Genomic DNA, 15,350 nt, shown 5'->3' on the forward strand with positions numbered 1-15,350 from the left:
CAAAACCCTTCATATCATGAGTGTAATCAAACCCTTCATCCCATGAGTGTAATCAAACCCCTTCATCTCATGAGTGTAATCAAACCCTTCATCCCATGAGTGTAATCAAACCCCTTCATCTCATGAGTGTAATCAAACCCTTCATCTCATGAGTGTAATCAACACCTTCATCTCATGAGTGTAATCAACACCTTCATCTCATGAGTGTAATCAAACACCTTCATCTCATGAGTGTAATCAACACCTTCATCTCATGAGTGTAATCAAACACCTTCATCTCATGAGTGTAATCAAACCCCTTCATATCATGAGTGTAATCAACCCCAAAGATTACCGTTACTAGCACTCAGCGTAATGGGCGTTTAAAGATTACCGTTACTAGCACTCAGCGTAATGGGCGTTTTAAGATTACCGTTACTAGCACTCAGCGTAATGGGCGTTTTAAGATTACCGTTACTAGCACGCAGCGTAATGAGCGTTTTACTTAACGTATATATATTTTTTTGTTTATGATGATTTTTGAAGGTGTTGAAACGAAGATATCATCTACACAGCAGCGTTATGCTGTTATTATTTTATGTAGATAGAATTTATTGATTTTTTACTAATATAATGTGTGGATTATGAAAATTATATGAAGCGCCCGAACGACGAAACTTGGGATGCAAAATAATAACTAATAACACTCATGAGATGAAGGGGTTGATTACACTCATGGGATGAAAAAACGCCCATTACGCTGAGTGCTAGTAACGGTAATCTTAAAACGCCCATTACGCTGAGTGCTAGTAACGGTAATCTTTAAAACGCCCATTACGCTGAGTGCTAGTAACGGTAATCTTCTAAAAAATCATTTTTTTTTTACAAACACTGTATTCATTATTTAACTAGAAAACCCTATCTGTGAACAGGAACTGTGTATGCAAGTTTATTGATAAATAGGCTTAAACTTGGATTCAATCAGTGAAATAATACTATTTGTTTATTATTAAATTTAAGTGTTAGCGACGTCATGAGTAAGTTAATGGCTTCACTATTATTACTTAGAAAATCGGTAATATAACTAAAACTTCTAATATATACATATATAAATAAGTAACAGTAGTAAAGTGTTTACCTAATTCTGTGTTTTAGAATTCTATGGGACCACTGTCCTTTGTCGTGTTTGTGGAGATATAGCCAGCGGATTCCACTATGGCGTCCATTCGTGCGAAGCTTGCAAGGTACGTCGTTCAACAAACAAATACAACAATTTTAGGAAATATTGGCCCCTATTAGTGCCCCCCCCCAGTAACTCGGCTAAAAATCGGGGTTCTATACCTGCGGTGGACACAGTACAGTCAGCAAAGATGACTTGTAGCGTAGTTTTGCGGTTATACAATCACAAACAAACCCGTCAGTGACGGCGTTGAGGGGGGGGGTTACATTTACCCCCTTCTCCCTCCAGCTTTCTAATAAAATGTAAAAGTTTTGTTTATCAGCTACTTTAAGTATTTTATTATCATGTTTACTTAGGTTGACACCAAAATCATTTTTTTCCCCTTTCAAAAGTAATCAGGATGTGATTCTACTTTGAGTCACCATTTCAAGGTTGATGAAACAAATACTTTGTACAAGTGCGTCTCTACCGATGTTATGTGTCGGATATTTTATATTTCACGGCTTAGCAGTACGGCTGATTTGAGGAAGCACATTAAAACAAGTGTACTTTTTCTCCCCCAAAGAATGGATAATATAAGATTTATAGCAAGTCTATTTAAGGTTACTTTGTTGTCCCAACCCCCACCCCCTCGTATCGCCTTTCTTTCAAACATTGATCATCTTATAGAATTCCAAGCAAAAAAATGTGAAAACTTTTAACTTTTCAAATCAATTTTCAACCTTCCATCAACGAACAACTAGCGGTGTTGCTAAACTAGTTAACTTAGGAGGTATTTGGGTTTAATATTTAACAAACCCTGAAGGGGCTTGAGAGACAACCAGGGGCGCTCAGAAACTGTTGTTCCTCTTCAGCCCCAATGGGGTTGTTAAGCCTTAGCTAGTGAGTTTAAACCGTTACGAATTCCAGCTTACTTCCTATTGGCCGGGATTCTTCCAGCATTTTATTCATGGGTTAAGGAGCTGTTGGAAACTCGGTGAATATCTTTCACCAAACTATGGGCTCAGGTAGAAATTAGTAAAGGTCACGTGATGAGTATGGGCGCAGAAGGAATTTAATATTTGTATTTATAATAATGGTTAGCATCAGTTAACTTAAAGACGAAGTACACGTTAAGAGCTAACTTCTAATCAGTCTCTACCTAATATGATTGTTAAACCTGAATTTTAAAACAGTCGTTAGATTTTTTTTCTTCTCCTTGTCAGAGTCTCTAATCCTGTATACGACACATTGTAACATACAGGTAACAAATCTACCTTTACTCTTAATACACTTACAAATCCTTCAGTTCTGTAGTTTTCCAGGTAACAGTCTAAACAAAACATTAAATTATGTTGGCTGGTTGAATAATGTTACTTCTAGGTAACGTACGCATTTGTAACTTACCAAAATATATCTTACAAAATTCTTTTTTAGACAATAGACCTATTTAAGTAAGAAGTTCAAAGAAAACATTTTTTTCCACCGTATCTTCATAATGTATGCAATTTCGGGTTAAACAATCAATAAGTTAAGCCATATTCAGTTAGTGTACGTTAAGCTCACTATTTAGGCTTAGCTCTCCCCGCTTTCATATCAGTTTCTCAGACAACATTGCATGTATTATTTATTCAGTTTTTGTGTTATACACTAAATTTTATTTCATTGTTGTTTAATAAAATTGTTGGTTACGGATAGTCTTGGTTCTTAGCGACGTCAAACCGAAAATATAGTAGCTTTAAAGAAAATAGGAGTGGTAATAAAAACTAAACAATAAAAACAATCTCATTTTCAAATATGAAACCCATTACGATGAACTGGAAACAATACATTTCAGTAATTCTAACCGTGTACGACAGTGTTGAACATTTTCTGGTTGACTTGCACACGTGTTACGTCACAGTGTAGCATAGTTGATAAAGTTCTAACAATGTATGGATCAAATTTTACTAACTTAGTTAAAGTGATAGTTACCTGCTGACCCCTTAAGTTAGCGAGGGCATCTTGTTCACTAGGTTTAATGGCCTCAGCTAACCTAACTCTCCCTGGGGTGAATGACCGAACGACACGAGATCGCTAATTCTAGGTTAAATTACAAAATACCATACACGTGTGTGATCAGATCCGTGTTACCAATGTGCGCAAACTCTGAGCATTCTCAGACTCACGAGGTGACGTCGTGAACTGCTTTTACTTTCTTTAAAACTATGTCAACACTAGCGGTCAATGACCGCGTGGTCTCGCGCTCTAAAGTGGGTGGGAGGACACACGTGAATGTTTGCCTCTTTAGTCAGTATTAACGGCGTGGTTATGATAAACAACCTTATTGAGGTTATTCGAAGTTTGAAGGGTTATTAGGCACTTGGTTGAACGAGTAGTTCTCATTTCTCGTGTAGCACAGTGGAAGCGAGAACTCTTTAAGTTTCGGATCGTGAATTCGGTAATTTAGATTTATCAGAGACTTATTGAAATTGAATTCTTTTTCATTGAGTGAGACACATCGATATATAGCGTTAAGTTTTGGATGATCTGTGTATTTAGTTACAAGTAATTGTTGTAAATTTGTGAGGCCTTTGGGCAATAGTTAAGGTGTGCCTGCAATGGTTGTTGTATATTCCCTGATAAGAACAGGCAGAACATTCAAACTGGTTCGTCGTCGTTCTTTCAAACAGGGTTTTTTTCGGAGAAGTACCCGCCAGAAACTTCAGTACAGGCCTTGCGGCAAAAACCACCAATGCTCTGTCCGTAGGATCAACCGGAATGGGTGCCAGCATTGTAGGCTTAGGAAGTGCATCGATGTTGGTATGTCCCGCGATGGTAGGTAAACCTGAATATTTAAGTTTTTATTCACTAGGTCACTGATAGATAGGATAGTTAGTTAAGCTGTTATTTGTACGGTAGTTTATAGGTAGAGGTGTCATTTAGGTAGGGCAAGGGGAGGGGCACTAACTTGTAGTTCGCGTTATTTAAAGGGCTATTAAGTAGTATAGGAAATAATTAGAGCAGATGATTCCAAAATAAAATGTTTTTGTTTTTTTTTGCATTTTAACCTTAACGATAAACCAAGACCATCCAAGGGATAAACTCCCTTGGATCTCCAATAAAATCCCCCCCCTCCGCCTTTTGAAATCTGAAGTGGCACTCCTGTTTATAGGTAGTATATTTAAGATGTTGTTATGGTGGATCACAACATCTTATTTTGTTTATAAGTTGATATATAGTTTGTTACTAGATCACATTTCATGTTAGATAATATTAATTAACGATATTAAACATTCCAACTAATAATGTTAATAAAAGCATTGATTTAGTCTATTAAATTAGACCTTTAATAGTTATAGTTTTCTGATCATAATCAAGTGTACATTAGAAAGTTTGATTTTCAACCACCAGGGGTGCTGTGTAATATTCAGTTACGAGCATAATTATTAATAATTTCTTATGATTATTTAGATTAAAGCCAAAATAATTTAAAATATCATATAGATCAAAGCTTGATATATCACTAAAAATAACGGATTATCTGTCATACCAAATGACTAGAATGACTTCATGTTATACATCATTACTCCAGAACAGTAAAACCCCTAATACATCAATTTGGTGTACCCTACGTGAGAACGATATTTTCGGCCTTAATCCCAATAATAATTCACTAGTTTCGGCCATCTTTAATAAAAGATTTTGGGTAGTCTTAAATCCATTCACTAAGCCAACAATGCGTTGGAGACTTTCATAAAACGCCATGAGTACAGTTTTAATTCAAGCGGCCTCATCCGAAAACCACGTCAGGGCTAGCTGTGATATTACCTCTCTGGTAACTTGTGTGTTTTCAACCAAGTAGGCGTATGTTTCAATTAGGCCTATCTAGGTATTGCGTTAGTGTACTAGCAGGTAACGCAGTACGTAGCGTTATGTTACTTCAGATTAATTAGTAAAAAATGTTGTGCAATACACTCCTAGTCTAGTCCTAGCGCAAGACTTAGTATATATATATTACAAATCTATATATTCTATGTGACAATAACTTGAGAAATTAATACGCCACCTGGGAATTTTTTCCAACACTCAATCATCCTAAAAAAGAAAAATAATACTTTAAACAACAAAAAGACAACATATAATTAATGGCCGAGAACTGAATTTATTTTTGGGGGTCTCGGGATTAAATTGTCTTTTCTGGGGAAATAGAAAGCGCTTGAAGAAAATTCTGTTGCACGATGTTCATAACTTGTATTTAACGTGGAATTCTCATTGTTTATTATATTTAAGTAGAGCCTCGTGAATTAGTCGGTGCTCACATGATGTTATACCCAAGCCCCCAGAAACGAGCTATAAAGCAACTCGTATATCATATAGAAAAACAACTTTTTAGCCGCGGCATAATGGCTCATAGAATGGCTCTGAGTTGTTGTTTTTTTTTTTCTCAAGTGCACACTACAGCTCATAGTTCCATCTCTTGACCTATTTGAGATCTCATTACAGCCGCGGCTATTGAGGATTCCTTCTTGTTTTACTAAATATCTTTGAAGCTAATTAGTTAGTAAGTGAGTGATGTATTGGTTAATATATTATTGTGAGAACGTGCGCTGTTTTAATAAGTTATGACGCATCATTTCATATTTTTCTTTAATGAATTTAATTCTTACACTCACACACGTGATTGCATTGATTCTCTGAGCCAGTGATAAAAACACTACATGAATAATATGCATTGGTTGAGAAATATCTTGGAACAAGTGTTTTCTACTATGACCAACGTTCTTTTATTATCAGCGTTATATTTTCTATGCACAACACCGGCTAGATGGGGCTGTTTTATAAATCAGAGTCTAAGTATGCATATGCACCTCTGGGTTGAACTTGTAAGGATTGGAATCATTCAGTAATGATCTAATAACGTAACTTCGAAGACCGTGATTTTTTTAAAATAATTTCTTACAGTTTTTTCAGTACTTCACTGGATATTCCTAAGTAGGGTCCTTTTAAAGAGGGTTGAAAGAAATGGTTGTCAAAGTTATGATTGAAATTTTAGTTACAAGTGTTTTAGTCATGTAAAACGAAAGTTCTTGGTATAAATATTTTTGTTTTGTTTTGTTCCTAAAGATATTTACGAATTTAAATCTTCTTTACATGTATAGCGGTACGTTTTGGTCGTGTCCCTAACCAGGAGAAAGCAAAGATTCTTGCTACTATGCAGAAAGTGAACGTCAAGTCTCGGGACAAAGCTTCGAAACGTTTGAACTCTGAACTAGAGGACGATAATCAGCTGATCAACACCATCCTGTCGGCCTACGAAGATGCTTTCAGTCGAGACAACGTAATAGTACCTGCAAACCAAGAACCAGGTTTCACCCATTGTCCTCCACAGCTGGTAAGGTACTTCAAATTAACCTTGTCGTAAAAACATAACTGTAAAATGAACTTTATCGTAACCAGCTTGCTTGTTTAACCTGTTGAATACTTCATGTTGTCATTTAACATACCATTCTCTTAATTAAGATAAAGATGTATTATTTTTTCCTTGTGAAAATTTCCTAACTTGTATATATTATGAACTCACAAAAAAACCCGTCCACAAAGGTTTGCAACAAAAACAACTCGTTGATTTCGGTTCCTGAAGTTTTCCTCCTGGTGATGCTAAAATGTGGGACTTGATCTTTGGTGGGCACAGAACAGATAGCCCATTGTGCAGATTTGCATGTAAACAAAAGCAAATAAACATTGTTATGGTGTGTACACCTTTTAGAACTTGGTGAAGCATGAATATAATTATACTTCTCATGAGATATTACTATTAGGCCTATTAGATTTTTAAACACTACATTCTATAATTTTATCTTAACTGTAACCTTTAATTACCTAGGAAAAAAAACCATTGTATGCATGCACCTTCTAATTAATTCTACATTTCTTGCAACCATCTTGCAGTTCAAGTTTTTCAGAAAGAAACTTGATCCTAATATTAGTGGTCTTTTTTTTTTCATTCATTAAATTGTTTCTAAACATGATCATCTAAAGTTTTGTCAACTGCATTTTTATAGCCTTTTTTTTGTGTGCTATCCTAGTGGGATGTATATATAATGTATTGTCTTATGTCTATTCTGATTTGGGAGTATTTTGTTTTTACAAAAAGCTACACAATAATTATTAGCATACAACCATTTCTAAGTTTGAGAAAAGGCGGTTAGTCAACAGTCCCCACCACTGATACTTGGACTGTTTTTGTCTCAAAATGACAAATGATGGGATTTGACCATCACTCTTACAGCACAGTCATGGCCCCAAAATATGTAGAATGTTTTCAGAAGTGTGCAAAAATCAAGGTTGTTACCACTACACTGAAATGCATATAGCTGTATTAATATTTTATGATATCAGATAATTGTATCTCATGGTCTTAATATAAATTGTCTTTCTATGCTTGTTTAGTATGTATTTAAAGGGATTTTAAAGTGATTGAAAGTGCAGGTAACTCCTAAGAAGTGCTCCTTGATGTGGATTCCTATTTGTAGTGAGAGGACCACTCAGGGAAGGGCCTTCATGTGAAGCTTACATTCTATAGGATCCAAACATTCACCCACATGTTTGTCATGAGAGGCAACCATGAAAGGGAAGAGAGGATCTTTATGGTTGAGTATTGTCTGAATCATCTTTGGTCATGAATTCTCTCATGATCACTCAGTTGTGGTCAACCGAGTACCATTATCAGACATCCAAACTGTTTGGATATAATGCACAATAAATTCTGTCTATGATGCACTGTCCTCAAGGTGTTGAGCTTTGGAAAACATTGCTTCCCCTGTAGGACTCCATGGTGGATGGAGGGATCAGTGCACACTGAACCTTTTGTTATGAATACTTTAAAACTTAAAATACTTAGATATAGTCTGGAAAGACCTTGAAATAATGGGTCTGATTCATCTATCACTTTCATATACTTCATTCATCACCCCATAAATGTTTGAGTAAAATGTCTCCCTTTTTATCCAGAAACCATTGGAGGGGCTTGCAGACACCCATTGATCAGTTAAGGAACTATTATCAGAATATAATTTTAGTTAAAACATCCAAACAAAGGAAGTGAGCTCTGGGGGAATTTATTGAGGTCACCTACAATAACACTCTTAATTCCTCCATGGTTAATAGCCATGATTGGTTTTCTTAGCATCCAGGTGGAGGAAATTCTTTGAGATGATATATCCGGGTACTATAGAAGTATGGTAAAGGTAGAATATTTGAATTGTCCTGTAGAGCAATATGTTCCAAACCTGCTTCAAAGTTTTGACTGACAAAATGTTGACCATTTGAAGACCTCTTGTGGTGGTAGTGGCCAAAATAGTATCATCTTTACAGACAACTCTTTTGTATTAACCGACAAAATGTTGACCATTTGAAGACCTCTTGTGGTGGTAGTGGCCAAAATAGTATCATCTTTACAGACAACTCTTTTGTATTAACTGACAAAATGTTGACCATTTGAAGACCTCTTGTGGTGGTAGTGGCCATGATAGTACCATCTTTACAGACCACTCTTTTATATTAACTGCCAATATCCCTCTTTCTCCTGATCTTGCTCTAAGTGAAAAGATTAGAAACAAGTGCAATATCTAAGACATTGATTAACATCACTTATGGTGAATCACATAAACTGATATAACCAGCTTTAAAGCAGACTTCTGCTTCCACTGTAAGTTCTATTAATTCGGTAGAAGTACAAGCATCTATGTTTATGACCTTTCCAAATCTTCCTCTCCCTACACCTGAGCTCTATCTTCTTCCATGGGCTATGGTGGGAAAATTCCAACTCTACCCATCTTTCTTTACCGATGTAGAACCTCCCAGAGCAAGTGTGTATAACCCATCTGGCACCAAAGTTCAAGTCTCACTCTTGCTGTTTAGTTACAACCATCACGTGATGACTTACTGTCTATTAAATCATACGCAATGTTCATGGAGGTTGATTGACCTATCAAAGACATACCTAAAAGTGAAGCCAAAATTAGATCCTTTTTAAAGAACTAGATTTTTAGGTGAAAATGATCTCACTGATATAATTGAATTATATCTCTCTATAGAAGAAATTTCTAAAATTGCTGATAGAGTCACCATTCAGCAGCTTTCAAAGGACAGAAAAGGCAGCTTGTGTTATAGACAAGTTTATGGAGGGGTAGCATTGCTGCTGAAAGTATGTTTCCACCCTGACTGTCACTTAATATGTCTCGCTGACATTCATGCCTCCATTGTTCATGCCACAATACAGTGTTCTCTTTACCTGTTTCTAAAAGTGGACATTTAGCAGATGTTTATTGTCTTTGTATTTAATTATCTCCTTTAACCATCCTGGGAGACTTAGTGGACACAGTTCACTCTGGGTGAGGAATTACTGATGGGAGAGGTTGATCTGTGGATAACCTGCTCTCAGATCATAGCCTTCTTTTTTAAGTACTGGAGGTTATACTTATTTCAATGTCTCAAATTAGACCTTTATTGCTATTCATTTATTTATCCATTTGTTCACCTTCTCTCTTCTCATTTCTTTTGGAAGGTAGACAGTGATTATTTCCCCATCATTCTGAGAAAAATGGAGCGTTGATAATACCACTTGACATGTGTGCTGTTGTAGAAGCTGTAGAAGACCAACTGACCTTCCTTCAACACACTTTTAAAGCTTTATCTTACCATTGTTAACCTTTCATCTGTGTGGAGGCAGTAACTGATCATATTTTCCAGGCAACTAAAACCTAGACACATGTTACACAGTATTTTTGTCCATTGTGGATATTGGACTGCCAAAGGGCATGATAAGCCCAGAATCAAGCATGTGATATCTTTCTGGTAGAACCCAAATTGCTATTCATCAGTTGGACGAAATGCACCATCTCTCTTCTACATCTCTTGATGTTCTGGTTCTTTCCAATCAGATTTGGCAAGGGTGAGGAGTGCCCTTATTTATGGTGCTAAACTATTGCCATCCATTTTTTAAGCCTGAGAAGGATCCCAATATTCAATCTGATAATATACATGTTGCTCTAATTATCTGTTTCTGTAATCAAGTATGGGGTACATTGAGCAACAGTTCTAAACTGTCCTTAATAAACTATATGAGTGAACCACACAAGTGGTTTTAAATTTTTGCCATTTGAAACTGCATGCATTTCTGTTGTCAACAGAGGCTGATTCTTAGGACTTCTCTGTGAAAATAAACTTATATTTATTTCAGTCATAAACCAGCATCAAGTCAAATGTAACATACACATATCTTCCACCTCTTCACACAAGCAGATAGATGATGTTCTGTTTTTAAAACCTAACATGCCCTTATTTGATATAAGTTGAACTATAATCCATACCTTGGCAGTAAAACTGCATCAGAGATGTTCGACTCTAGGTATCAGTTATTGTATTTAACTCCGTATAGAGGTTTCCACACCAATCTGATCCAAAGCTTGCACACATAGCCCTATGAGCCTCTACTTCACTCTTGCCATTTCCAACATTCATTGCATCATGTTGCAGAGCTCTGTTGAATTCAATAATCAGTCCATTTTAGTGTGGCTTATTACTACCCCACTGCACACGCGCGCGCACACACACACACACACACACACAGTCCTCATGTAGCCTCACACCATGTAGCAGACACACTTCCTTATATGTGCCTTTATTTACTCGTCAGTTGATATTTTGTTTAAATGTGTCAATAAAGGTCAAGCAATGTTTTTTGTTTTGTTTTTATGAAGGCTTGTCCACTTCAACTTGGATCGAACCCTTTGGCCATTGGAACTAATTCTCACAACGAAAATTTCTCGGAGCAGTTTTCCACAGCTATCGGAGGCATTGTAGAGTTTACCAAGAAAGTTCCCGGATTCAACCTTCTCCCTCAAGACGACCAAATGACCTTACTTAAGGTAATTAGAACTCTTTTTTTACTTGCCACAAAAATGCAATATTTCGTTCATCCTGTCTGGAAGTGGAGATATCCACTGTTTTCCCAGCCCACTTTGTCAATCACGCCAACTTTAAACCTGTAATATGTCTTATTTAAACACGGATTTATCTTGTGATTTTTTTTTCTTCCACTGGCTAGTTAGTGAATGGAGATCATGTTTTGTTTTTAACAAAGATATGTTGTTTAAATTTGAGATAATCATTTACCAAACCTCCACCAGGTGTGTGTGTGTGTATAATATATGTATAAAGCTAACTATAATATGCCATTATTTCACTAACTACCGGTAAGACGAAACAAATGTAACATTATTACATTAAGTCACAGTCTGACGTCAATATACACATTAATTAAAGTTGTATATGAGTTTAAAAGTAGCTGCTTTAGGTAAAGGGTGAACTAGAATAGTAAACTTCATAGTGTGCTACTTCATTTTAGTGAATATAAATTTTTTTATCGTTTTCTGCAGGCTGGTGTATTCGAGGTTTTACTTGTTCGTTTGGCATGCACCTTAGATACCCAGAACAACTCTATGGTTTGTCTGAATGGCCAACGCCTTCAGAGAGGAACACTCCGGTCCACTAGCAGTGCCTTTTTCCTGCTAGATTCCATGTTCGAGTTTGCTGAAAGACTAAACTCACTGAAGCTGGTAACCAGAGAACTTGGGCTCTTCAGTGCTATCGTGCTTGTCGCACCAGGTGCGTCCCCCCTTACTTAATACGATGTTAAGACCATTTACACATGTTGCTTCTTTCAATGTATCGATGTCCAGTAGCCATGCTGACCTGCTTAAGCGCAAGTAAAGATACAGTTTATCAGCCATACTTCTGAGATAATTTAGATTATTTAAGGTTCCACAAATATTCCAGACCAAATATACGTTATAATTATTAATTTTATCACACTGTTTATTAGTAGAGTTGAAAAGTTTGTCAATGTTTTTTTAGGGTCATGTGCGTTCTTAGTAATTGCTTTGTGTGACCTGTGAGTGTATAATTTGTGAAAACGTTCTTATTATTAGCGTTGATCAAATTGTAAGGCCATGACCAGTTATTGCTTACAATGTTTTACTTTAAAAATATTACACTGACGTATTTTCCAACTGCAAGGTTCAATGAATATTACACTGACGTATTTTCCACTGCAAGGTTTAGTGAATGTTACACTGACGTATTTTCCACTGCAAGGTTCAATGAATATTACACTGACGTATTTTCCACTGCAAGGTTTAGTGAATGTTACACTGACGTATTTTCCACTGCAAGGTTCAATGAATATTACACTGACGTATTTTCCACTGCAAGGTTTAATGAATGTTACACTGACGTATTTTCCACTGCAAAGTCCCAACTTTTCGGCTTTCATTCTTTACTGCACTATTAGCAGAGACGTACATGATATAACAGTGTGGTTGTTGTATGTGATATGTCATTGTGGTTGTTTCTGTTTATGCGCATAGCTACACAGATCTCAGCGTTATAAGCCCATAAACTTACCGCTGACTCACCGGGGGACATAACATTTTTGTAATTCTGATAATGAATGTTGGGAATACTCGGTGCTTTAGTTTTTATTGTGAATTCTCTATTACTTGGCCTTGAGTTGTTGTGTTTCATCAGTTTCTGTCACAAGTAATATTTGTTTATGTATTTCTGTTCTGTTGCAGATAGACCAGGCCTTCTAAATGCTGATCTTGTGTATAAGGTGCATAAGAAGTTGACCGACGTTCTTCAAAACGTTTTAACCACTCGACAGTATAAGAACTTATCTTCTTTTACTGAAGTGATGAAAATGATTCGGGATCTTCGAACCTTGCATTCAGAAAGTCTACTGGCTTACAAGATGGAACCTCAGGGTACGGAGGATTCAAAACCCATTTTAAGGTCTTCTACTAATCACTTGCAGGCTCTGTTGAGACCAGACAACCACTTCTTAGGACACTCGAAAAAAGATATCACGTCTTCAGCACAGAACATTATTGGGTGTGAAACTATTGGTTTTATTAAAGACTGTAATGGAAGCCTTGGCTCTGAGACCTGTTCTAATAAACGGAAAAGTTCATCTAGGTCGTTTTCCAACACACACAGCTATGACTTGGAAAGTATTGGACCAGAAGAACATGGATATATCTCGGACCTCCATTCTCTAAAAAAGTCAGTGGATCACACATTTGAACAGAATGTAAGTTCTGGGGATGAGAGTTATGTTAGCTGTGGTTCTGACAGTCCAAAACAAATACACCATTTTAAAACCAAGAGAGCAGAATCTCCCTTGGATTCTGGGATAGAAAGTGGCCTAGAACATGGCCACGTGGTTACTCCAAACAATTCAGTTTGTTCTAGTCCACGATCTCTGGAAGAAAAGGCAAAGGAGGTTTCAGAAACTGATGAAAAACACGACTCACAAAAACATATGCCAGTCTTAAAAAGGGCTCTCCAAGCTCCCCCTTTGGTGAATACCAGTCTGATGATGGAAGATGTTTGCAAACCTTATAAGAAGTTTCATGCTGGTGGTCATGACTTGGAGAATTTTACCACCACCACCACCAGTCTTTCAACTTCTGTTCATGGACATTGCCAGACCAAAGTTTCCCTTTCAAATAATCATAGCACATTGATCGCAACATTAAAGAAGCCGTCAAGATTCTTAAATGAGGAACAAATAAAGAGGTCAGACTTTATTCATAACATCATTATGAGAACAGAAAGTGTATCGCCAAACTTAGCTGTTGTTACTTGTGGTTCCACCCCTGTAAGTGTCAGCGCAGACGAGAACCTAACGCCACAGTCGCAGGTAAAAACAGACAATGAAAATACTGCCTACAATATTGATTGTGTTGGATCAATGGGTATTCCTCAAACTTGTGTATTTGTTGGTTCTGGTCAATCAACCCAGAAAGTTATGGTTTCTCCATCTAGTTATGCATCTGGACAGATAAGGACCACTCATGTTTCCAATGATTTTCCTCAACTGATTAGTTCATTAGAGTCAAGCCACATTTTTAGAAAATCCCATTCCAAACCCAGAGTTCTTAATAATAATTATACAACCATCTTGTCTGCACCTCTAGTCACCCCTCCTCTTGGTAACATTACAGCTGTTGTGAGTCCAGTGTCCGGTCAGAAGCAGATCGTCCAGGTTGACTTGTCGGACACTCCTTTGGACTTGACTAAAAGGTCTTCCGTCAAGGAGTTTGAGACAAGATGGTTACTGTAATACTTGTGAGTCTTTAGACCGTGAACTTGGTTCTTTACGTGTCTAAGAAGTCTAGTGTCGCTTAGCAGAAGCTCTCCAAAGGATTGGTTTGCAGCGTTTTAACCATCATTTTATGTAAATTAATGCTGTACAGGGTAAGGTGTAAATATGTGGTGATTGTTGATGCACATAATAATGTGTAAATAGTCATTATCGATGAAGAAAAAAGTAAGTCTTAGACTAACAAGTGTCTGTTTTTCCAAAGAGTCTGTAAGTAATATATTGAAATTAGGTCGGATACAGTATAGTGACGTTTAAATTATAATTGTAAGTCGTCAATAGACAAATGTTGGAAAGTATAATTAAATTATTGTTTGTTAAAAGTTCTTTGTTAAATTAAAGACTGTAGGTTGTCATATGTTTCAAGTTTTTCACATAAGTTCATAGATATGTCAGTATTATTGTCTGGTTTAAATTCTGTCATCTTTAAAGAAACGTACTTTAGAATATTAGCCTTTCGTGTTCACATTCATACAAACTTGTAATTCACTTCGTTTGTCATTTATATAGTAAATAAATATTTTGTGGAAGTTAGGTACTTACCTTGGCTGTTAATTTGTTGGTTAATATCATGAAGTCTGAAATGTATCCATGCAAACATACCCCAAGAAAACATGACTTCATGATAAAATTAAATGAATAAGTGGGATAGCGGTAAGTTCACACTAAAACCAGGGGTTCGATTCCCCTCGTGAACATAGTAGAAACAACAAATAAGTAAATTGTTAAGCACAAAGCTACATATTAGGCTATCTGTGATGTACTCACCGTGAGTATCGAAGCCCGATTTTTAGCGTTATATAAGCTCTCAGGATTACCACTGAGGACTGGGTAGAAATAATTTTTCACACAAAGCTACACAACCATACAACCATCACTAGAAGAAAAGCTACACAACCGTCACTAGAGGCAAAGCACCCACAGCCAGTTATTAGATTAATATAATTTGAATGTCACTCTTATAATGCACCAAATATTGTGTTCATCTTAATTATTTCTTTTGAA

The 15,350-nt window shown here is 36.5% G+C and overlaps 1 protein-coding gene across 1 annotated transcript; it reads left to right on the top strand.

Annotated features, from left to right (window-relative positions):
• Positions 1 to 1,121: 1,121 nt before the first annotated feature.
• Positions 1,122 to 14,887, top strand: LOC106476354 (nuclear hormone receptor E75-like; the record flags this gene model as incomplete). The annotated part of the gene is made up of 6 exons (XM_013937011.2): positions 1,122 to 1,223; positions 3,811 to 3,955; positions 6,280 to 6,512; positions 10,882 to 11,049; positions 11,560 to 11,788; positions 12,757 to 14,887. Coding segments are annotated over 6 exons (2,427 nt in total), but the record flags the coding sequence as incomplete, so codon positions are not given.
• Between the last annotated feature and the right edge of the window lie 463 nt (positions 14,888 to 15,350).

Source organism: Limulus polyphemus, unplaced genomic scaffold (assembly GCF_000517525.1).
Source record: "Limulus polyphemus unplaced genomic scaffold, Limulus_polyphemus-2.1.2 Scaffold10363, whole genome shotgun sequence".
Lineage (NCBI taxonomy): Eukaryota > Metazoa > Arthropoda > Merostomata > Xiphosura > Limulidae > Limulus > Limulus polyphemus.